A 23,675-nucleotide genomic window follows, 5' to 3' on the forward strand; every position below is an offset into this window, starting at 1 on the left:
GGGGAAAATAATCCGAATCATAGTTACCTGATGCTAGGGTCCACCTTTGGGATTAGCATCCAAGAGGAAGATCTAGGTGTCATTGTAGTCAGTACACTGAAATCTTCTGCCCAGTGTGCGGTGGCAGCCAAAAAAGCAAACAGGATGCTAGGAATTATTAAGAAAGAGATGGAAAATAAGACTAAGAATACTATAATGCCTTTGTATCGCTCCATGGCGCGACCTTAGTTTAAGTATTGCATTCAGGTCTGGTCACCGTATCTCAAAAAAGATATAGCGGAACTAGAAAAGATTCAAGGAAGAGCAACCAAAATGATGAAGGGGATGGAATTCCATATTAGTATTTTATAACTGTGCCATCATTTTATTTTATTTATTTTGTTTTTATGATAGTAATTTATATTTTATACTGTTTAGGGACTCCTGAAGCAGGCCTTTATGTCCGAAAAACGATTTGTGTCGAGTTCAGTTTTATTGTGAAATAAAACTTCTTTGAGTCAGTTGGATGTTTTTTTCATCATCGATGTTGTCTGCTTTGCTGTTGTTAGACTCTCTGTACTGATGCGGAGGCTTTTTTGGTTCTTCTGTGCTTATAGACTACAGATCATGTCAACAGTCCAAAATACTCGATCCAGTGCCCTTTCCCTTTCAGAATAGTATTTTGATGTTTGCTGCAATGAAAACACTAATGTTCTAAATTGAGAACAAGATCCCTTTATTGAAACTCTGGTACACATGCAGCCCCATTTCAGATAGAATGTAAAAATAGTAACTGAGACATCCACATTCTGGTAGTAGTAGTATTTCAGAAAAGGATCTGCCGTACAGAACCTTTTCTTTATACATGCAGGAATGTATTGGTTACATGCAGCAGGAGCTACCATTTTACAATTGTCAACATCAACAGAGGCAACCTACAAATTGAAGTGTAAGTTGGTATTTCAGAACCTAGATGTGTAAGTGCTGCCATATGTGTGTGTTATTTTGGAAAGCTACACTTCTAAATACTCCCAATTAAGTACAGGGCAAAATTGATTTTGGTGATGGAAAAACTAGGGAGCTTCGAAGGTGACCTCCCCTAATCCCCTCTGTAGAGTGTTGGCCAAAACTTACATGTACCTGGGAGCAGCTGTAAATCCTGATGTTGATCATGGTGATCACAGATATTCATTCCCCTTCTGAAATTGGTAACACACATTTATTTTTTGGTCCCTCCCCTAGTCCCACCCAAACTGAACCCTGGGTTTTCAACATTTATTCAATATACACATGTAAATACTAGGATTTACATGTGTAAATCATGACTAGGGCTTCTAAAATAAGGACCTATTCTTTCGTTACTGCATATCACTACTGGAGCCCTCCTTCATACTCAGAATGGAGCAGTGCTAGTCCAGACAATATATTTATTTGGAGTTAGCTCACACCTTTGTGACAATCAGCTCAGGGTGAGTTACATTTAGGTACAGTAGGTATTCTATCCCCTGAGGGCTTACAATCTAAGTTTGTACCTGAGGCAATGAAGGGTTAGATGAGTTGCCCAAGAACACAAGGAGCAGCAGTGAGATTTGAACCTAGCTTTCTTGGTTGTCAGTCCAATGCTTTAAGCACTAGCCTATTTCTTTAGAAGGCTGCCTGGCATTCCCAATCCAGGAAACAGTCTATGGCAAAATAACAGAGAGGCTGTGTGTGTGTTCTCAGCCAACATCTATGGCTTACAGATATCAAGCAAACTATTAATGCACACGAGCGGCAGAAACAAATCTCTTTCAGCTGTACTTTGGACTCCATCATTATAAAGCATATTACAACTATAAGCCTTCAATTTTCACCTCTCCTTCATTTTACTCTATCACTCTAGATTTAAAAACTGATATGCCTTAGCAGCAGTGGTGACTATAGGTGGTGAAGGTCTAAAGAAAATTTTGCCCTTGTTCACTTTGGTGTTAGGAGAGAATTAGCTCTTGCCACCATCCCACAGTTATGGCTAGAGAAAGCAATCCCCTCCCCCCTCCATGCACTGTTGCCATTGAGCATGCACAGGTCAATCACAAGAGCATTCTTCCATAATGCATCAACAAGTTATATGATTTTCTATTGGAAAAGAGAAATTCCATGTCCTGCTCATTTCCAGTTGGAGCTGAAAATGGTATTGTAGCCCTCTAAGAGAAAAGTCTGTGAAAAAGAAGGTTAGAGATACATAAATGTGCATCAGAAGAGTATTAAAAACATCCATTTCTTTATTGGAAAATGAGTGTACATTTTTGTCCCTGTGGTCAAGTGTTGGGGATGCAGAGTCTGACCATAACTTAAGATTCCCCACACATATCACAGGCATTGCCCTGATGTGGTGTCAGCCCAATACATCTGTGGATTTACACTTCTGTGCTGATAGCCCTTGGGTTTGTAAAAGTCTTTCGAGCACCACCTTGCCGGCTCACCGGGTGACTTTGGAGCACACCCATAGTGCGTGGGGTCCCCATGTCTTTATAACGGGTGGGCGTATAGGCGATCCTCTCTCCACCATTGTGGACCATGCCGGCAGTGCGGATGTAAAAGGGGGTATTGTAGGGAGTACAGGTCGGACAGAAATTACGGGCCACTGGCTCCTGTGGGATGGCCACTGGTGCTGGGCCACTCTGTCTGTCCATGTCATATGAGGCACAAGAATTGCAGAGAGGGGGAAGACCAGGCTCCTCCTCTTCTTCCTCCTCCTCCTCCTCTTCCTCTTCCTCCCCATTTGTTTTATCTTTCTTGCAGCAGTAGTACTAATGGGAAAAAGGAGAGTTTGTGTTAGAGACACTCCAAAATGTGTCAAGTGCAAGACCCTACCTGAATGCCAGAAGAATTGGCCAAACTCTGCCAACAGCTACATAGCTTTCTTGAATACCTCTATGGAACCACTCCAAGAAGCAGCAGAGATGTCTGGACAAATATTTCTTTTATTAATTGTTTAACAATCATAATAATCATTTATGAGTGTTTACAAAAAATAAGTAATACAAAATCTTTAAGGAAAATGAATCCAATTCTAAGGTTTTCTTACTATCGTCCACTATATAATTGAATAAATGATCCAAGATAAGGAAAAAGGATGTCTGGACAAATATTGTTAAGAAATTTCTTCTTGGGCTCTTTTACCCTTGGGCTCCTATGTCCTTATACCGAAAACCCAGTAGAACAAATAAATGATAGCAGAGAATCATTTTCAGGGCACCTAGGGGCTAGTTTATAAGGAAGCACTTAAGTGCCATAGTGCCTAACTGCCAGGGGGGCATATATGTAGGCACAGCATGTAACAGCCATGGGTGTTGTCTCCCAGTTACATGCATAGTTTATAGAACACTATACATTACACGTATCACTTAGCGCATGGCATAATAGGGTGTGTCTAAACATGGGCAGGCCAATGCCAACTTACACTAGCATTCTATAAAGGAATCTTGGTGCCAAGCACAATGCATTGAGGCACCTAAACTGGGGTGCCAATTTATAGAAATGCCCTGTAAGTTTCAATAATTTTTCTTCTTAGTTTTAGAGGCTTAAAAGATCAAATTCTTATTGGACTGTTCAGTGTGTATATATGTGTGCCCACCCCCTTTCAATTTCTAAATGGCTACACTGAGTTGAACCAACCTTTGTGTGGTGTTAGGTTCTCTGAGATTTATCTGAATTTTGTTCCTTTCAAAGTTTGTGACTGATTTGGGAGGATATAAAGTGGGGGCAAAGCCAATAGCTTCTCCCTAAGACATTTTTATGTGTGTGGGGAAGGAGGAGATACAAAGGTATTATAATATTCTTTGTCTTATTTTCTGTCTCTTTCCTAATTCCTACCATTCTGCTTGCTTTTTTTGGCCATTGCTGCTCACTGAGCAGAAGATTTTTAACGTATGGTCCACGATGACACTTAGCTCTTTTTCTTGGGTGGTGACTCCTAAAGTGGAAACTAACATCAAGTAATCATAAGTAATTATGATTTGTGTCATTCTTCCCAATATGCATGTTAAATTTCATCTACCAATTAGATGCCCAGTTTTCTAAATTCCTAAGGCTGTCCTGCAATTTCTCTAACTCCTCATGTGATTTAACAACTTGGACTAGTTTTGTGTCATCTGCAAATTTAATCACCTCGCTCATCATTCCCATTTCCAGACCATTTATAAATATGTTAAATAGCACCACTCCCAGTACAGATCCCTGTGGCACTCCACTATTCACTTTTCTCCATTAAGAGAAATGGCCATTTAACCCTACCCTCTGCCTTCTATTTATTAACCAGTTTCCAATCAACAACAGGACATTCCTATCCCATGGCTTTTTAATTTTCTCAGGAGTCTCTGATGAGCCATTTTATCAAAAGCTTTCTGAAAATCTAGATACATTACATCAACCAGCTCACCTTTATTCACATGTTTATTTATGCCTTCGAAGAAATGAATCAAAGTGGTGAGGCAAAATTTCCATTGGCAGAATCCATGTTGACTCTTTTCTACTGAGCCAAGTTTGTCTATGTGTTTGGTAATTTTTTCCTTTACAATAGCTTCCCCCCCCCCCCCCCCGGCTTACCAGATGACCCCAGAAACCCTTTTAGGTTTAAACAATTTTTATTAAACAACAAGTTACATACATGCACAAAGAAACAAAGTTCAATGTTTTCTTAATATTTCCCCCTTCTCTCCTACAATAACCATATCCACCCACCCCAAACTGCACCTGCCAGAAGGCCATTATTCTTATAATCCTCTGGCTCTTGGAAAAGTAGAGTATAGCTCCCCCCCCCCCCCCCCCCGCCCGCCACAAATCTATATAGAAAACAATATGGCAGAACATCTCAATCCATTCAACTCCACTAGGTATCATATAGTGTTCAACACTAGACTCCTCCCCACAGGGCCTAAACTTTGTATATAAGAGTTCCAAATCATCAAAAAATGCTTTTTACATTTAGGAGAGCTCGGGCATCTCTCACCTCCCCAGTCAGCGATAAATAAAACTGATTTCTCCAATTCCAGTAACCTGTTGGGTCAGATATGTCCAAGATTGTAAAATGTATTTTCTGGCTACAAGACACATTTTTTGAAACAGAAGCGTTCCCCCGTTATCCTTCTGTCAAAAGGTCCTTGGCTTGTCCAGTAACACCTGTTCAAGGGCGCCTTCCACAAAATAGTGGTCATGTAGTGGCCAATAGCTGCCCAAATTTGCTGTTATCACTAAACTGCCCCAAAACAAATTATATAACATGTTTTCTACTCTATGGCATTTGAATGGGGGGCAGTCCTGGATTCCTTTTTAAAAATTGTCATATTGGCCGCTCTCTGATCTTCAGGTATCATGGATGATTTTAATGATAGGTTACATATTACTAAATAGTAGATCAGCAATTTCATGTTTGAGATTTTTCAGTACCCTAAGGTGTATTCCATCTGGGCTAGGTGAACATCCATTTGGATCTGTAGATCTTCCAGGTTCACTGAGATTTGTGTCAGTTCTTCTGAATTTTGGTCTTGAAAAAGACCTTTTCAAAGCTTGAGCTGCTGCACATCGCTAGTCTAGACCAGGGGCGTATCTGCGTGGGGCCACAGGGGCCTGGGCCCCCGCAGATTTCGCCCTGGCCCCCCTCCCCGCCGTCAACCCTCCCCCGCTGCTTACTTTTGCTGGCGCCGAGGTCCGACCCGCAATCTCCGTTTTTCGTCTTCCTCCGTGGCCATGCTTCCAGGAAGTAATGCTGCAGTGCTGATTCGTTGAATCCAGTTCGGCGTCTGACGTCAGACGTCGAACTGGATTCAACGAATCAGCACTGCAGCGTTACTTCCTGGAAGCATGGCCACGGAGGAAGACGAAAAACGGAGATTGCGGGTCGGACCTCGGCGCCAGCAAAAGTAAGCAGCGGGGGAGGGTTGACGGCGGGGAGGGGGTGGAGAGAGGCGGCGGGGGGGGGGGGAGGGAGGCAAAAATGTGCCCCCCCTCTCTGGCTGTGGCCCCCCCTACCGCCGGATTCCAGATACGCCCCTGGTCTAGACCAAAATTCAACCGACAAGAGACTTCATTCTGTACACTTTCCAGCTTATAATCGAAAGTGATCGCCGGCCATCTTCCGACACAAATTGGGAGATGGCCGGCGATTTCTTAAAAGCGGCGAAATCGGTATAATTGAAAGCGGCATTTTTGACAGTATCGCCGGCAAAAGTTCAAGGGGGCGTGTCGGTAGATTAGCGAAAGTGGGACATGGGCATGGCTACTAGATGGCTGGCTTTCGCCGATAATGGAAAAAAAAAAGCAGCGTTAAGCAGTATTTTGCCAGGTTTACTTGGTCCTTTTATTTTCACGACCAAGCCTCAAAAAGGTGCCCCAACTGACCAGATGACCACCAGAAGGAATCGGGGATGACCTCCCCCAGTGGTCACCAACCCCCTCCCACACTAAAACAATAAAACTAAAAACCTTTTTTGCCAGCCTCAAATGCTGTACCCACCTCCATGACAGCAGAATGTGTTGTATCCTCTGACAGCCTTTCCCTGGTTGCGATGTGGCTCTCGGGTGAGTGTGACACCTTTTCTGTTAGGTGCCCTGCAGAGTTACATTAGCAATGCATTGTGGTGAGTGTAGGGTACTGGGCTCTACTCCCATGGTGCTTTTCCCCCCTGCTAACTGGGTCAGAGTGTGCCCTGTTTTGTTTCCTGTTGTAGTCCGTGCGGTAGTGCCCATTTTTGTAAGCCAGTTTTAGTTCCCTTTCCTGTGTTACCCACGTTAGAGAACGTAGTTCTTACCTTGAATGGTGCTGAAAGAGGGCATTGTACACCATTGTGCCAGCTCTGACTTACTGCTAATCTTAGTACCAGGGGACTCTCTTTGCCAATGGGGCACAACCTCTGATCTGCAGTTAACTGTGCGTAAACGTGGTTATTTCAAGAAAGGACTTTTTCAGAGAGATTAGTCTTCAGGTGTGAACTAGTGTGCCAAAGTTATACAGCAGCAATAAGTCCTAGAGGCTGTATGCAGGTCCCTGGAGCAATTTTAGTGGGTGCAGTACATTTGTGGGTAGTGGGTTTGTGGGGGGGGGGTTGGGGGGTCAGCTCCCAAAGTAAGGGGGGCCAGTGCACAAAAAATGCTGGCTCCTCCTACGGCCAAATGCCTTGAATTTGGCCGGGGTTTGAGATGGCCGACATAACTTTCCATTATCGCTGAAAAACAAACCCAGCCATCTCAAACCCAGTGAACTCCACGGCATTTGGCCAGGCTAAACCATATTATCGACAAAAAAGATGGCCGGCCATCTTTTTCGATAATACGGTTCCGGCCAGCTGTAGCGCCGCCGCCAACATAGATCGCCGGCGACGTTCGATTATGCCCCTCCACGTCCACTAACCTTTTGAGACAAAGCATCCAGACTCTTGAGGAAGGCACTTGTAGTGCCAAAACAGGGTACCTTGTAGAGTCTTTTTTTCAATAAAACCATACTTTATACATTGGACGCCTTGGGGCTGCTTCTTGAAGAGCCTGCTTCTGTTCCCACTCCTATACCTAGTACTGTTCTTCCGTGGGACACTGCTGTTCTCTTCTACCCTCTGGTGGTTTTGCTTCTGTTTCATTATGTAGTTTAAAAAATGCAGGTCACAGGTACAGAATAATGTACTGAACAGAAGAGGACCAAGTACACAGGCAGTTCACAGTGCAAATGGTATTCAAAGGCTTCTCCCAGGTAACTTCAGGCGTTACCTATCAAATCTCAATGTAGAACTCTCTCCACCAACTGTTTTTTTGCCTGGTTCCACTGAGGCAGATTATGAGATGTTTTGAGAGTATGGTTATATGTTATCCAACTAATGCTGCTCTGGATAAACTTTATCAGACAAAGCTGAGGGGCCGTCTTAAAGTTAACTGGATATTTTATTTGGTGAACTCATTTCAGATTATACCTAGCAGTACTTATGTAATGCTGAACATGTGAGTAAATTAAAGTTGTCCAGTTTACTTTTCCCTAGGTCATGAAGATGAACATTTGCCCCATGAACTATAACATGCAGTGAAAGGGGAGGTCCTGTGAGGGCAATTCTCTAAACAAATGCCTAGTGAGAGTCTATTCTATAAGGGAAAGTAGGCACCTAGTTTTGTTTATAGAATACATTAGGCCTGAGAACTTACCAGGTATAGAGCTTATATAAATGATCACACCTAAATTTGGGAGATACATATAAGTATGCTATATAAGTTACCTGCATGCTTCCAGTGGGCCTTTGTTACAAGCAGGGCAACTAGAGAATTTGGATGTAGCAGATTTATTAGAGACTTCCCTGGATGCAAACACTGAATGTTCTACATTGATCGTCTCATTTGTGTTTGAGCAAGGTCTTAATGCTTTTATGAGGATATTTGAGCAAGGTCTTAATGCTTTTATGAGGATATTTTTTCATAAAGATACCTTTTTGTGGAAAGAAAGTCTGGATTTTTCCAGATGTTACAAAACAGACTCAGGATCACAGAAAGACCTTTTGGCTGTTTCGTCAGGATACATTATCCTTGGGTGCATCTTTTCTTTTGGCTTCCCTTGTAAATATATAGCAAAGTATATGGGGGTGAAATATACTTTTTTTCAACCTGAATAGTTAAAAGCCTTCTTGGATGTAAAGAAGATCACACGTGGGAGTCCAAGAGCAAGTATTAAAGTTATAATAATGGGTGATATCACCTTAAGGTCTTTTCTGTTTATTTTGCTTCTTATTGACCTCCTTGTCTTTCTGCTATGCGCCTTAATTCATGTGGTCTAAGAAGGGTTGTTATTTTCTTCTATATCTTAGAGGTTCTGAATTATTTCTTTCCATTTTTCTGTATCAAGTGTTATACTTGTATCATTATTTGATAATCTGAAAAAAAAAGTTACCTGTATAAGTGGGGCAGCCCTGCCTACAATCTTCCCAGACTCTGCCCATGTGAATACTCATCTGCAAACTGTGCGCTACTGGAGATATTTACTTAGTTACAGAATAGCACATACTTGTATAATTGTCATTTATGTACATAAGTGGCTACTTAGATTCATAAATGACTAGCATATTTATTTATTTATTTGTTTGCAGCATTTGTATCCCACATTTTCCCACACACAAGCAGGCTCAATGTGGCTTACAAGTCAATAAGAAATAGGGTCAGGTAAGGGAGGGGTACATGTGTAAAATAAGGCACAAAATAATAAGGAATAAAATGGTCCTTAGAGGCAATATAATGTAGAGTCTATTGAGTAGCATCAGTAGGGGGTAGGCTTTACAAAACAGATAGGTCTTTAAAGAGCGCCTAAAGTCTTGATGATCATGCGTTTTCACACAGTTCGGTAAGGCATTCCACATCTGTGTTCTTAAGTAGGAGAAATTAGACGCGTAGGTGGTTTTGTATTTAAGACCAATATTGACAGTTTTGTGGGTATGTGCTGCCTAACCATAGGTGGCTTCCTTATGGAATTACCCTCTGTACCTATAACACACAACATTTTTCTCTGTAGAGTACTACATACCTGTAATCTACAGTAGCAAAGTACAGCAATAATACAGAGTAGTATCACCGTTGCAAGGATTCCACCGGTGATAACAACAGTTCCGGCTGTCATCCGACCAATTCTCCATCAAACCCTGAAATATAAAGCAAGACAGGAGTTAAAAACCCTCAAAAGAATCAGCTGCCTGTGCCTCAGGGGCATTGTCTTCTGATGGCATCTTTTATTATCCCATGTGCAGATCCCAGAGAACTGTGATGCAGAAAGCAAGACCAGTAGATTAAATTCACACTTATTCTGCAATAAATGGTTGAAATCCATGAAAAACAACAGCTGTCTGTCTTGTGGATTTCGGGCTGCTGGTTGACTGGCTGAAAAGCAACGCATAAGCATGTGTTGTGAGATGTAGTTAGGCATAAGTGAAAAGAGATACACTGTACCAAGAAGACTGAGACTTTTTATACCAAGCAGGGCTCCTGAGAGATGCAGCCGGATCCGGGGCAAAAAATGCACCCCTCTCCTCTGCTGCCGCTGCCAACCCCGCCTGCCTGCTGCTGCCACTGCACCCCCCGCCTGGTTCAGTATTTCTCTTCTTTCCCTCCTCCCCTTGGTAGTGTTCCAGCTGCGGGCAGCATCAACAAAGAAGGAACTTACTTCTGCTCTCCTTGACGTGTTTCCTCTGCTGTGTGTCCCGCCTAAGCGGACACCGGAAGTTGTGTCAGAGGAGGCAGGACAAAGCAGAGGGAACACATTCGAGGCCAGCTGAAGGCAGGTTGCTTTCTTTTTTGATGCTGCCAGTAGCTTGCAGGAGCACTGCCGAGGGGAGGACGCTTATGGCCAGACCCCCTTGGAGGTGGGGCACAGGGTGAATTTTGTTCCCCTACCCCCTCCTGCCGGCGGCCCTGATACCAAATGGAAATGGTAGAAAATTAATTCTGCAGAGCTCACAAGCAAGTGAAAGGTTATTTACACTTACAGTAACAAAGCACTGTAAAAGTATTTTACAGCTTCTGTAAAGCTAACAAATATATATCACAGAACTGGAAAATGTTGGCACATTTAGACTGACTCTGGACTTCTGCATAAATAGTAGCAATAAACAATATTAAATGCATTTTCATAATATACCACTACATTCCACAAAACAAAAGGAGAAAGTTCCCACAAATCATTTTTCTCTTTTGATCTAGGCACAGGAAACAAAAAGATTTTAAATGCTCCCAGGTTTCAACCCAATTCATGTTTAATGTGGGATATAAATGCCATAAATAAGTAAATAAATAGATAGAAATTCTAAATGTTGAGCATTTGTGTCTCATAACTGCCTCATCTTCTATTCTAAACACAACAAGAACAAACCCCTTAGGGCTGGGCTTCTCACTCTCCCATTCCAAACCACTTCCCTCTTCCCAGTGACTCTAGGGAGGGGTTTCTCATCAATTTCTATAATCCCCATTATAATGGGGGATTACATATTATGGGGGATTACATATTAATCATGGAAAATGAAGTAAACATACAGACTGAGCCTTCCCCCACACCAGAGCCAGAGGCTATGAAAATCTGTAAACTGATCCCAAAGGCACTGGAAAATGATCAGAGTAGAAGAAACACCTTTCTAACCTGAATAGGCTCAAGGTACAGTAAAAATCAATTATGTCTAAGAGATGTACAACAATAGCAATTTGGATAATTAAAAGGAGGAAAAGACCCTTAGAAGTCAATAGCTTACCTTACTAAGGGCTCCTTTTACAAAGCCGCACTAGTGATGAAGCCTATTCAATTCCTATGGCCCTTCGTTGCATTTGCCACGTGGGAATCGCTAGTATGGCTTTCTAAAAGGAGCCCTAAGTCACTTAATTTAATAGTGACTATTGCTGGTGGCTTATTTTCACCCTTTGTCATTCATTGGCCTGAATTCTAAATTTGTATTTTTGCTATATATTAAAAGATCATTTATACTATTAATGCAACTTAATGAGCACTTGTATTATCCACATTGCTATTGTTCTACATCGCTTAGACATTATTGTTTTTTGCTTGTGTAAGGGATTTAGCTAAGTATTTTTTTTCCTTTTGTCTATTTGGGTGATTGATTTTTCAATCAAGGTACAGTAACACATATTTGATATTTCCAGAGCAGGAACAGGTGGTGACCTCCGCATTACACAACTACAGCCTAGTTATAAGCATTACCAGCAAAAGTCAGAAATGTATTACTATTTTCTAATTAAAATTAACACTGAGGAGCGCATAGAAGGAAAGCATTTCAGGAAAAAATAAGAACATAAGAGTAGCCATACTGGGTCAGACCAATGGTCCATCTAGCCCACTAACCCGTTTTCTAAACAGTGGCCAAGCCAGTCACAAGTACCTGGCAGAAATCCAAATCATGGCAACATACTACAAATCCCAGGGCAAGCAGTTGCTTCCCATGTCTGTCTCAATAGCAGTCTGTGGACTTTTCCTCCAGGAATTTGTCCAAACCTTTTTTAAACCCAGATACACTAACCGCTGTTACCACATCCTCCGGAAAAGAGCTCCAGAGCTTAACTATTCATTGAGTGAAAAAATATTTCCTCGTATTTCCATGTAACTTCCTTGAGTGTCCCCTAGTCTTTGTACTTTTGGAATGAATAAAAAATCGATTTAATTCTACTCGTTCTATACCACTCGGGATTTTGTAAACCTCAATCATATCTCCCCTCATCTGTCTCTTTTCCAAGCTGAAGAGACCTAATCTCATTAGCCTTTCCTCATATGAGAGAAGTTCCATCCCCTTTATCATTTTGGTTGCTCTTCTTTGAACCTTTTCTAATTCTGCTATATCTTGTTTGAGATACGGCTACCAGAACTGAACGCAATACTCAAGGTGCAGTCGCACCATGGAGTGATACAGAGGCATTATGGTATAGTAACATAGTAGATGACGGCAGAAAAAGACCTGCACGGTCCATCCAGTCTGCCCAACAAGATAAACTCATATGTGCTACTTTTTGTGTATACCTTACCTTGATTTGTATCTGTCTTTTTTAGGGCACAGACCGTAGAAGTCTGCCCAGCACTAGCCCCGCCTCCCAACCACCAGCCCCGCCTCCCACCACCGGCTCTGCCACCCAATCTTGGCTAAGCTCCTGAGGATCCATTCCTTCTGAACAGGATTCCTTTATGTTTATCCCACGCATGTTTGAATTCCATTACCGTTTTCTGGTCTTATTCACCATCCCTTTCCTAATAATTCCTAGCATCCTGTTTGCTTTTTTGGCCGCCACCACACACTGAGCAGAAGAGTTCAGCGTATTATCTACAACGACACTTAGATCTTTTTCTTGAGTGCTGACCCCAAGGTGGACCCTAGTATCAGGTGACTATGATTCAGATAGTTCTTTCCAATGTGCATCACCTTGTATTTGTCCACATTAAATTTCATCTGCCATTTTGATGCCCAGTCTTCTAATTTCCTAAGGTCTTCCTGTAATATTTCACAGTCCGTCATGGGATCCCTGCAGCACACCTGGGAAGCAACCATGGCACACCGGTTGAAAAACGTTGTTCTAGCTCATGTCTTATAGCATGTAACTGGAAGAGTAGCCTAATGGTTAGTGTAATGGGCTGGGAACCTGGGGAATTGGGTTTGATCTGTACTGCAGCTCCTTGTGACTCTGGCCAAGTCCCTTCATCCTCCATTGCCCCAAGTACAAAAAACTAGGGACAGAGAAAAGTACCCGTATATAATAAATGTAAACTTCTTGGTTGTACCATAGAAAAGCAGTATATTGAATCCATGATCCTTTATCCTTTACATGCAGTCTGAAGCAGAGGAGTCCCCAGATGCCAAAGAAATACGTCCCTCTTCATCAATAACTACAAGGCCTGAAAGAAGTCTAATGCAGATTATAGCAGATTAATTGCCACTACAGTGATTTAAATGCATACAGATACAAAACTGGCTTATGTTCCATGTGCACCAAGGAAGTTACTTCACCTTAGCTACACATTCCAGTGCTCTACAGCTATGGGATGCAAGACAAATCTGAGAAGTTGCTGTAGCTCAAGATGTCAGCCACATACTCCTTTCTCCAATTGAATGCACCTGAGTAATCTCACCCCACACCATTGTTCAGACAGCAAAGCAAACAGCCAGCCAACAATGTGACAGGTCTTGCTACAATGCCCCAAAAATGCTTTCTGCCATTCAAACTGAGTTACTAGACAGATCAAAAGTAACCAAGTACATGATATGTTGAGAACTCGTAATTACGGGGCTCACCAAGTTCAACAGCCAGTCAGAGAACTACAAAGCATGGAAAGCTGATTTCAGGACTGTTACTATGGATCTGAATGTTACCCCACGGGAAGAGATTAAGCTGATGCTGAGATGGCTGGGGATTGGATCTGCAGAACATCTGAAAGGATTAAAATATTCAGGTCTAGACAATCCTTCTGAGGAATAGCTGCAATATGGAGAACACTTGAACAATTTTATGGTAGCCCAGAAGCTATTAAGAATGCATTGTTTGAAAGGACTGAAACCTTTCCAGAGATATAATGCAAAGACAACCCCAAGCTGCAAGAACTGGGGAGCCGATGATCAAATTCCCCGTGCTGTTCTGAACAGTCATGAAAAATGCGTGAGAAATTAAAGCTCCGATGATCAAAATGAATAGCATGCAAATTTATGCACGCTATTAGTTTTGATCATTATCTTTTGTAATGAAGAGTAATAATTTTGGACATCGCACTTTACTTTGAAATATCAATTATGTGACTTTTACGGGTTTGTTTAGTGAGAAGAAGCTAATTGTGAAGTTGGTTAGTTATCAAAATCTCAGGAGTGAGGGGAAAGGGCTTATGGGCCTGAACACTGGTCTTTTAAGTACTTAGCAACATTTCTGTTGTCTGTCCATTAAGATCAAGTTTTATGACATTCAGCCATACTGAATTTTCAGATCTAATGGTTATTGAATTTGGATTTTTTTTTTAGAATGACTCACCTTTTCCAAGTTTGACCTCAAGGCAAGTTACAGTTATTTATTTATTACTCCCCTTGCCATATCGGTTTTATCAGCCTAGTTATCTACAGTGCACTTCTGGTACAATCTGCCATTTTTTCTTTGATATGTAAATGTTTATAATCACCATGTAAATGTGTAACTCCTTCTCACACAAAGGTCTTTATTTATTGCAAGGCACTTTGATACCCATGGCAAATGAGTGGTGTATCAAAAAAGAAATGGGAATGGACAATTATCCTGCTAAAATGGGTTTCTCTGGGGCAATGGAGGGTAAAGTAGTAAATTCAAAACAAACCAGAGAAAATATTTCTTCACTCAATGTGCAATTAAACTCTGGAATTCGTTGCCAGAGAATGTGGTAAAAACAGTTAGCTTAGCAGGATTTAAAAAAGGTTTGGATAATTTCCCTAAAGGAAAAGTCCATAGGCCATTATTAAGATAGACTTGGGGAAAATCCACTGCTTATTTCTAGGATATGGTAGCAGAGAATCATATGATTCTCTGCTACCATGTGATTGTTTGGACGATTGTCAAAAGAGCAGAGCGTAGCCAATAAAATTTGACAGTATTTCTAGGATAAGCAGTATAAAATGTATTGTAGTGTTTTGGGATCTTGCCAGGTATTTGTTACCTGGATTGGACACTGTTGGAAACAGAATGCTGGTCTTGATGGACCTTCGGTCTGTCTCATGCTTATGTTCTTATGTTAAATGGCTTATCTAAGGTCACGAGGGACATCAGTGCAAAGAACAGAATTTAAATCCTGGCTTCCCCTAGTTCTTAGATTGCTGGAGATTTATTTATTTATTTGTAGCATTTGTATCCCACATTTTCCCACCAATTTGCAGGCTCAGTGTGGCTTACATTTGCCGTAATGGCGGTTGAGATAAGCCCATATGACTTTTTTTTTTTATACTTATGGTTGTATTTTTAGTCAATCCAGTGGTTAAACTTTATATTAACTATCATATTTTAGAAGGTTTTACAGTCATTTTGATTTTAATAGTTATTGTGTATTTTTGCTTCTTTCATCATCTGGAAGGAATTCATACATTGATTTCTTTGTTGACTATTAACTTGCCCTCCTGTTTACTAAGCTGCGCTAGTGCCGACAGACCATTCACTTTGAACATCACAAGCTAAAACCATTAGTATGTGTTATTTATCAAAAACGTACAGTAGTTTTCTTAAACAGTGTATTAATGTGTTAGCCCACACTCCTTATTAAATGGCTCCCATAATTTATTATAGGCCCAGTGTTTAGCCAGTGGTGGTCAGTTACTGTTTAAACATTATTCAGACAACTTGTTATTTTACAATTTTATACAGGATTGCATTGTTAATTTTGTCACCATTTTAAACAGTCTTACTCTGAAAAGGCAGGGTCAAGAAATGTGCCAATTTTAATTAAACAAAATCATTTCAAAGGCCCCCTCTGGGATGTCACTGCCACCTCCTCCTCTCTGTCTTTTAAGAATTATTTTATAGGAAAAACACACATTATTTCCCTTCCCTTTCACCCCTTCCCCAAAGCTGTGTGCCTGGAGAGAAGCAAGTGCGTGGGGAACGAGGCCTGCATGCCGAAAATCAGATTTCCGGTCCCCTAATTTAATCAGTCCCTTGTTGCTCATCACTAGAATGCGCATGTTGGCACTGAATCGCTGTATCCGACCCAGCAGGCCGGCACTGTGCCCAGGAATGCACTGGGAGGCCGTCGCTGGATATCTGATTTAATTTATAGCTCATTTGAGAGGCAAAGAGAGAACAGCCAGATGGGAGTCAGCCTTTTGGAGTTCAGGGTCTGGCAGAAGATTCATCACTTATAAGACCAGACACAGCCTCACCACTGTCCTTCATACTCTCTCTTACACCTCCACCCTGTTCTGGTATCCCTCGTCCTGTCTGTAGCTATTCCTTACTGCTTTTCATCTATTTCTGTTTTTATCAGCCTGCACAGTCTTTCCCATTCCTCCTGTTTACAGCTTTTCTGCCTCAGGTCCCGATGCACAAAGCCTACTGGGCCAGCATCGTGCTCTTTAGAACAGTTCCAGCCGGTTTAGCGAGCATGTTATTCAGCAGGAGATGCACAAAAGGGGCTCTGCAGGCTTTTTACCATGTGGGGCAACAGACAATGGGAATTCTATGATAATCTATTTAAATGAGTTGTTTAGCATTCAAATGTGCATTCCGACCGATGGTCAGCCATCTTCCAAGTGATACACAGAAGCAGCCCCTACCTTTAACGTGGAAATTTTGACGGGAGGTCTGGAGCTGCCTTTGCAGTTCGTTATTTTTGCAAGTACTCCACAGCTCAGCTGCTCCAGGGTCCTCTGCCACTCCTGCCTGCTTCACCCTTCTTCCTGAATCGTGGCCCCATCTCCACCTCTGGAAGATCGGAGTGCAGTAACCATGGCAGTAAAGTGTGGGAATGGTAGTCGGTGTCATTGCTTCCCTCATGCCTTCTCTCCTGGCTCCGGCTGAGTCCTGGCGCTACGAAGCAGCTCTCTGTGCGAGAGCTGCTATGCAATGGGACAGTGAATGCAGTGGAGAGGAGAGAAGGGGCAGCAGTAGGATCTGCCCCCCCCCCCCCCCCCCCGGTATTGACTGCAGGATACTGGATCACAGAAGAGACCAGAGACAACGTTGCTACACACCACAGCTTTCATACACGCAGCTTGTATGTGTGTATGAAAGCCATGGGTAGCACATGCAGAGCAGTCAGCCGTAGTGATCATGCGCAGAGCAGCAAGGCTTAGTGACTGGCTGTTCTGTGCATGCGCAGCTTAGCGATTGGCCGAGCTGCTCGCTGTTTTTGTGAGCTGATTTGTATATGATTTTTTATTTTTTGGCATCGCTTGCTATTTCCACCTCGGTAATTTTTACCAAGGTGGAAATCATGATCAGTGCTTTACGGGGACATTTGTGCATTGGGGGGCCCTCAGTTTCCTTTCTGCACCTACCTCATTTTCTCTGATTCTTTCCCATCACTACGAGCGCCACTTCACACTTCTTCGAACAGACACAGACTTCCCTCAGTTTTGAGCAGAATTGAAGTGGATATTTTGCTGTCAGAGCATCCACGTGTATGCAGGGGTCAATTTTCAAAGGTGAAGGCACCTTTTGCATGGGTAGAAACAGAGAAGAATTAATCCAAATCAGTCCTATCTGGGAGTTTTAGCTGACTGAAATTATATCTGTTCCTACATAACAGCATAGACATCAGCATTCCAAAAGACTGGGTTGCCAAACACAATACAGATTACCCCTTTTGGACAATTTAAAGGAGCTTTCTAAACATTCGGGGCACCCACATAGCTGGCTCCTAGGTAAAACACAGCACTTTTGGTTACAGAGAAAGGAGGGGTTCTGGGGGGTGGGGGAAGTGGGTTTTTCAGTGTTGCATACATGTAAGAAGCATTTTACAAATGGCAGTAGTATTAGAAGCATGTTTGAAAGCTATGCAAGTACATATCACTTTGACAAAAAAACAGGGGTATAGCTAGACAACAGATTTTGGGTGGGCCTAGGCAAGAAGTGGGTGAGCACCAAGTGTTCTCCCCACCCCCCCCCCCCCCCCCACCAAAAAAGTATCTCAGCTGGCATGAAAACACTTCTTTCCACCTTGGCAGTCTGCAGCAGGTATGAGCTAAAAACTGAGCAGGTGCAGGTGCCGGTATCACGGACAGTAGCGTTTTCATTACCATCAGGGGGAAGTCTTCAGCTGGCAGACCTTGGGATCCCTACCAGCTACTGCTAAACGTGTGCTACTGTTGGGTGGGCCTGAGCTCTAAGTGGGTGGGCCCTGCCCCACCTGTGGCCACGCCACTGCAAAAAAAAAGACATTCATTGTAGAAACCACACTAATTCAGCAAACTTATATTACCACTTTACAACACACAAGAGGAGACACCTACTTTAGTTGCAGGGCTTAATTTCTGGGGAAACGACCTGGAACACAGTTCACCACTTCTTTTCTGACTCCAGAGTAGCTGAGGTGCTTGCTGCAGCCTCTCGTCCAGGAAGCCTGCAGAGAAGACGAGGGGAGGGGGGGTGAGCTTGAAAGAGAGCAGAAAACAGTCACTTTACTAATCCAGCCTCAATTTTCCTGTTGCTTCTGCTCCTTGCCCACCTGTCCCCTACTGTAGTTCCAGTGGCGTTCCTAGGGGGGGGGGCGGTGGGTGTGGTCCGCGCCTGTCCTTCTTTCATTCCATGCTCCCTCTGCCCCGGAACAAGTTACTTCCTGTTCCGGGGCAGAGGGAGCATGGAACGAACAAAGGACAGGCGCGCGGCACCCCCCCCCCCCCCCAGCGGCGTGCACCTGGGGGGGGTCTTTCGTGGGGGGGATGTCCTTTCATCGGGGGGGGTCGTGCTGCATCTGGGGGGGGCGCTGCACCCGGGGGGGCGGGACGCATCGGCGATCCGCCCTGGGTGTCAGCCCCCCTAGGAACGCCACTGTGTAGTTCCACTTCCTTTCTGTCTACAAACTAAGCCCTGTTTAGCTGCATGATAACCTAATATTCGAAAAAATGTTCTGGGTTCTTTGTGTTGGAAAAATAATCTTAAATTTTGTGAGTTGAAATGTATGTGAACATATTTGCTCTTAGTGCCTTATAAAACAGGTATCTTACATCAGTACATTTGACAGAGCAACATGTTGATTTGTTGATAGCATGGATCAAAAACTGATCATATGACTGATTCTGAAACCTGTGCTTAGTAAAACAGGATATGGTACATAATGGTGCATATTCAAAAGTATTTATCCAGTTAACCTCAGAAGTCAATTGGATAAAATGTTTGCTTTTCAGAATTCCCTTCCTACTGCCTCTCTTTCCTTACTCAATTCACACCCCATCCCACTTCCATGCTCTTCTTTCTTAACCAGTTAAATTTTGGTCAAAATATAAACAGTCTTTTTGGGGGGGGGGGGGGGGGAGTTGAATCTGAAAAGCACATAGTTAGCCTGAAATTAACTGGATGAATGCTTTTGAATACCAACCTTTATGCCCTCAGGGTAAATTAACTTTCATCAAAATGACTCATATAACAAGGTTGATAAGGTCTTTGACCCTTCCAAATCAATAAGACAGTTTCACAACCTCAGCCGCATAGACGTTTTGTGTTTTTTTTAATTTCTACATCTGTTGTTCATATCCAGACAACCTTATCCTAACTTGACACATCTTGCCCAATTTCCACTGAGAAACAGGAAAATAACCAAATATCTTTATTATTTTGTTGCATATAAAAACAAATGTAAATTAGTAAACAGGACCATCAGTACAAGAAAATATAAAAATCGGTAATTTGAATGCATTTGACTGCCATTAAAACCTTATGAGAAAAATCTATAGGAAGCTGAGATAAACTCCAATCAAGTAGTTGACATATAATGAGCAAACTCAGCCCAAACTCTGGATGTGTAGAGAAGAGATCCACATTTGTCAGCTATGAAAATCTCAAACTTATGTGTCTGAAGCACAGATTGCCACCAGAAATTAATATTAATTGTAGAATTATCCTTCCAATTAACACTGACTTTAGGGCCGTAGCCAACAAAATATGCAATAATTTCAAGTCATATTTGTCTAAATCCATGTCCAGTGAAAGAGAACCAAAAAGGAGAATTTTCATGGACAGTGGTTGTTGAGGGGTCCTTTTACTAAGGTGCGCTGAAAAATGGACTGCGCTGGTGTAGGCACATGTTTTGAATGCGTGCAGATACATTTTTCAGCATGCCTGTAAAAAAAGGCCTTTTTAAAATTTTTGCCGAAAATGGATGTGCGGCAAAATAAAAATTGGCGCGCATCCATTTTGGGTCGGAGCCAGCCAGCCATTGACTTAGCGGTAAGGTCTCATGTGGTACTGTACAGTAATCGTCTACATGCGTAGAATGATGATTACCGCCTGGTTTCCGTCGAGCGCAGGAAAATAAAAATTATTTTCTGGCATGCATAGCAGACGCATGTAAAAAACAAAATTACCGCCCGGGCCTTGCGGTAGCCAGGCAGTAACTCCAAATTGACGCATGTTGGGCACACGTAGGCGCCTACGCGGCTTAGTAAAAGGCCCCTGAATGTGTAAAATTGATGAAATAAGTTTCCAAACCTGTATCCAGAAATCCTGAATAAGACCGCAGTCATAAATCAAGTGCTTGAGTGTGCTTACATGACCAGCAAATGTTGTTGGAAAGTAAGCCTGCAACAGCCATTTTCTGAGGTGTCCAAATATGCAGTCATGGAGAAAGTGTAAGGAATGTATAATGTTTGCTGATGAAATAGGTCCACCCAATTTAGACCAAAATACTTTCCACTGATCCGGAAACAATTGGTAATCCAAATCTGTTTCCCAGGAATGCATGAGGCCCAAGGCAATGCTGTAATTGAAACCATTTCAATAACTGACTAGAGGGAATTGAGAATTGTTTCTGCAGTGCATGGAAAGAGATCATATAGTAAATGACGGCAGATAAAGACCTGTACGGTCCATCCAGTCTGCTCAACAAGATAAACCCATTTTTTTTTTAACAAGATAAACCCATTTTGATGGTATGCAATACTTTGTATGTATACCTGAGGACATAGGAGCCGGGTGCTGAATGAACGCAACCCAATATTCTCCCGCCACCCGCCATCACCAAAAAAGAAATAGTCTTAGACTACATTCACCTTTATTTTGTTTTTGGTTTTTTTTTTATATATTTTATTGCAAGTCAGATAAAACAATAACAACAGAGCAATACCAAATCAAAAATGAATGGTGTGCAAAATGAGTCTACTGTCTAAGTAGTTGCAGGGTACAGGTGTAAATACTTGTACCACAGCATTTCTTATCATCAGCTGTGGGAGACAGTGGGACTGCCAGCTGTGATGATAGGTCCTAAGTTCAAAACAGGCCATTTCCCTCATATTGACAAACCATAGCTGCAGATAGTGGTGGTGAATCTTCTGCCACCCAATAGGACAGAATCAATTTCTTGATGAGCAAAAGAGCATTATAAAGGAAGTGGCACTGCAAGGCCAAGATGCCCTGCTCTACCAAGTGATCCTGAATACCCAAAAGTAAAGAGCCGTAGTCCCACCCGGGAAAGCACTGGACAACTCATGCCAACACCGACAGTTTTGCCAAACCTGAAACAATATGTTATCAAAATCTCAGAACCTAACAAACAGATCCCTATTCAGACACTTGGCCTTGCAGTCACACATGCAGAACAGAGATAGCCCCTCTTCAAAAATTAACCTGAAATCCTAAGAAGCTAGACTCTGCATGCAGCACAATACCAGAAAAACAGAAACACATTGCTATACACTGCAAAATAAGACAGCAGATGTAAATTCTCAAATTGGACATATTCCAAACACTAAAATGAAAATAGAATGATTTTTTTCTACCTTTGTTCTCTGGTGTCTTTGTTTTTCTGATCGTGTTGGTTCCAGTCTCTGATTCTGCTGCTCTCTATCTGTTCTCTTAACTCCGTTTCCAGGGCTTCATTTCCATTTATTTCTTTACTTTCCTCATAGGCGCCCAGTATAAGAGGCTTGGGGAGGCTAAGCCTCCCCAGCCACAAGTTAACAGCAGGATCAGCTGTTTCTCCGTCTTTCTCCTCCTCCAAACCAGTCTCTCCCCCGCGCAACTCTCACTCCAGGCTGGGCGGCTGGCATCGAGTCCTCCTGCTCCCTTAATCGCTACGCTACCAGTAGCGGTAGTGATTGGCACCATCAATTCAAAACAATCTGCGCACACGCGGGGGGCGTGGCCTATGGGCAAAGGCAACTTCTCACGCGAATTCCCATGGTACCTGAACCTGCTACTGAAAAGGGCGTGGATGACAGTCCTGCACTTGAGAACTGCGCATCCTACACCCTCTGATAACTTCCTGTTGGACACATAGCACTGGACTGCAGGCCTGCCAGCAAGTTAAGCCAGGTAAGCATGGTGCCCCCAGTCAAAATGAAATGAAGTTTCTGTTATGCATTGTGCATTATTTTTCCAATGCTACTAAAAGTTTTCCAGATATTGTTAATATGATGGAATGCAATAAAAGTAAATGCAGATATAAAGGCATGGGGATTTCTATGAATAATAGATCTTGTAAAATGATTAGAGCTGTCCCCTTTCTCTCAGAGCCTACGTGGTAAAACATATGCCATCTCTTGTAATCAGGCACAGAGCATCAAGAGAATTACATATAAGCAACAATTGGGTTTCAAGTCCAGTAGTGATTGTTCTATAATAAGGAAACAAGAATCCAAATCTTAAAGCAGAAATATTGAATGTGAAGGTGGAAACACCACATTTTCACCCATATCAAGTATAAGCCTCTGTCAGCCTCCAGCTTGCTCTCTCCTTATCAGCTTGGTGTGAGCTTATAAACCTTTAACTTCACTTTATGAATAAGCAGAAAGCCTTTCACCGATAGCTGTCCAGTCATGTATCTGTGGATGTAAAATAGTGAAATGTGTGATTCTGGCTGGGAAACACTGGAGTACATGCATTTTTTATGGTTACTTTTAACCAGTTCATTTGTAGGGGCACATTTTTAGCAGGTACATTTGGAAAGCTGTACCCTTCTGGGTATTTAGAATTGCAAGTCTTAGGCAAAACCAAAATCTACACATGCATTCTCCAATTCAGACAGGAAATGCACATGGATGCCTAAATTTATCAACTTCAGGATTTACAGTTGCTCTCAGTTTATTTTATCTCAAGTCGCAACAGCAGCGGTGGTGGCAGTGAAAGCAGCCAGGCTCGGCTCGCCTCCAGCCTTCCTTTCCTCTCAGTGTCCCACCCTCCTCTGACGTAATGTTTATTTTCATTATAGTGTTTGGAATATGTCCACTTTGACAATCAGGTGCTCAACATTAAAAGTTTATATTTATTTCCTTATTTATGGCATTTTATCCCACATTAAACATGAATTAGGGTGTTTTGTGGCTCTACATGAGATTTGTGGTATTTTCATCCCTTGTTTCATATTGTTGACGGTCTGCATTCTCCGTATGGGTGGTATATTGGTGTATTAGGTCTGCCCAGTGTAATATTTATGGTACAGGAAGGTTCTGAGTGTGTTTTTGCACAAAGTTGTGCATAGTGTTTTGCAGTTGAGCGATTGTGGTTAGTATATGCTTTGAGCAACCACTTTATTCTTTGACATATGATACATATCTAATATC

The 23,675-nt window shown here is 42.3% G+C and overlaps 1 protein-coding gene across 2 annotated transcripts in view; it reads right to left on the reverse strand.

Annotated features, from left to right (window-relative positions):
- Window positions 1-2,016: 2,016 nt before the first annotated feature.
- The window catches only part of FAM163A (family with sequence similarity 163 member A), a 73,528-nt gene continuing 51,869 nt past the window's right edge, over window positions 2,017-23,675 (reverse strand). Inside the window, exons 3-6 of one of the 2 annotated variants that reach the window (XM_030206938.1) lie at window positions 18,414-18,523; window positions 17,460-17,564; window positions 9,506-9,620; window positions 2,017-2,768 (exon numbers count right to left, since the gene is read on the reverse strand). In XM_030206938.1, the coding sequence (XP_030062798.1) occupies window positions 2,376-2,768; window positions 9,506-9,598 (486 nt within the window). In that variant the 5' untranslated portion in view covers window positions 9,599-9,620; window positions 17,460-17,564; window positions 18,414-18,523 and the 3' untranslated portion in view covers window positions 2,017-2,375. Of the gene's footprint in view, window positions 2,769-9,505; window positions 9,621-17,459; window positions 17,617-18,413; window positions 18,524-23,675 lie in introns of those variants that run through there. The other variant, XM_030206939.1, reaches the window with a different exon arrangement.

Source organism: Microcaecilia unicolor, chromosome 6 (assembly GCF_901765095.1).
Source record: "Microcaecilia unicolor chromosome 6, aMicUni1.1, whole genome shotgun sequence".
NCBI classification, from domain to species: domain Eukaryota; kingdom Metazoa; phylum Chordata; class Amphibia; order Gymnophiona; family Siphonopidae; genus Microcaecilia; species Microcaecilia unicolor.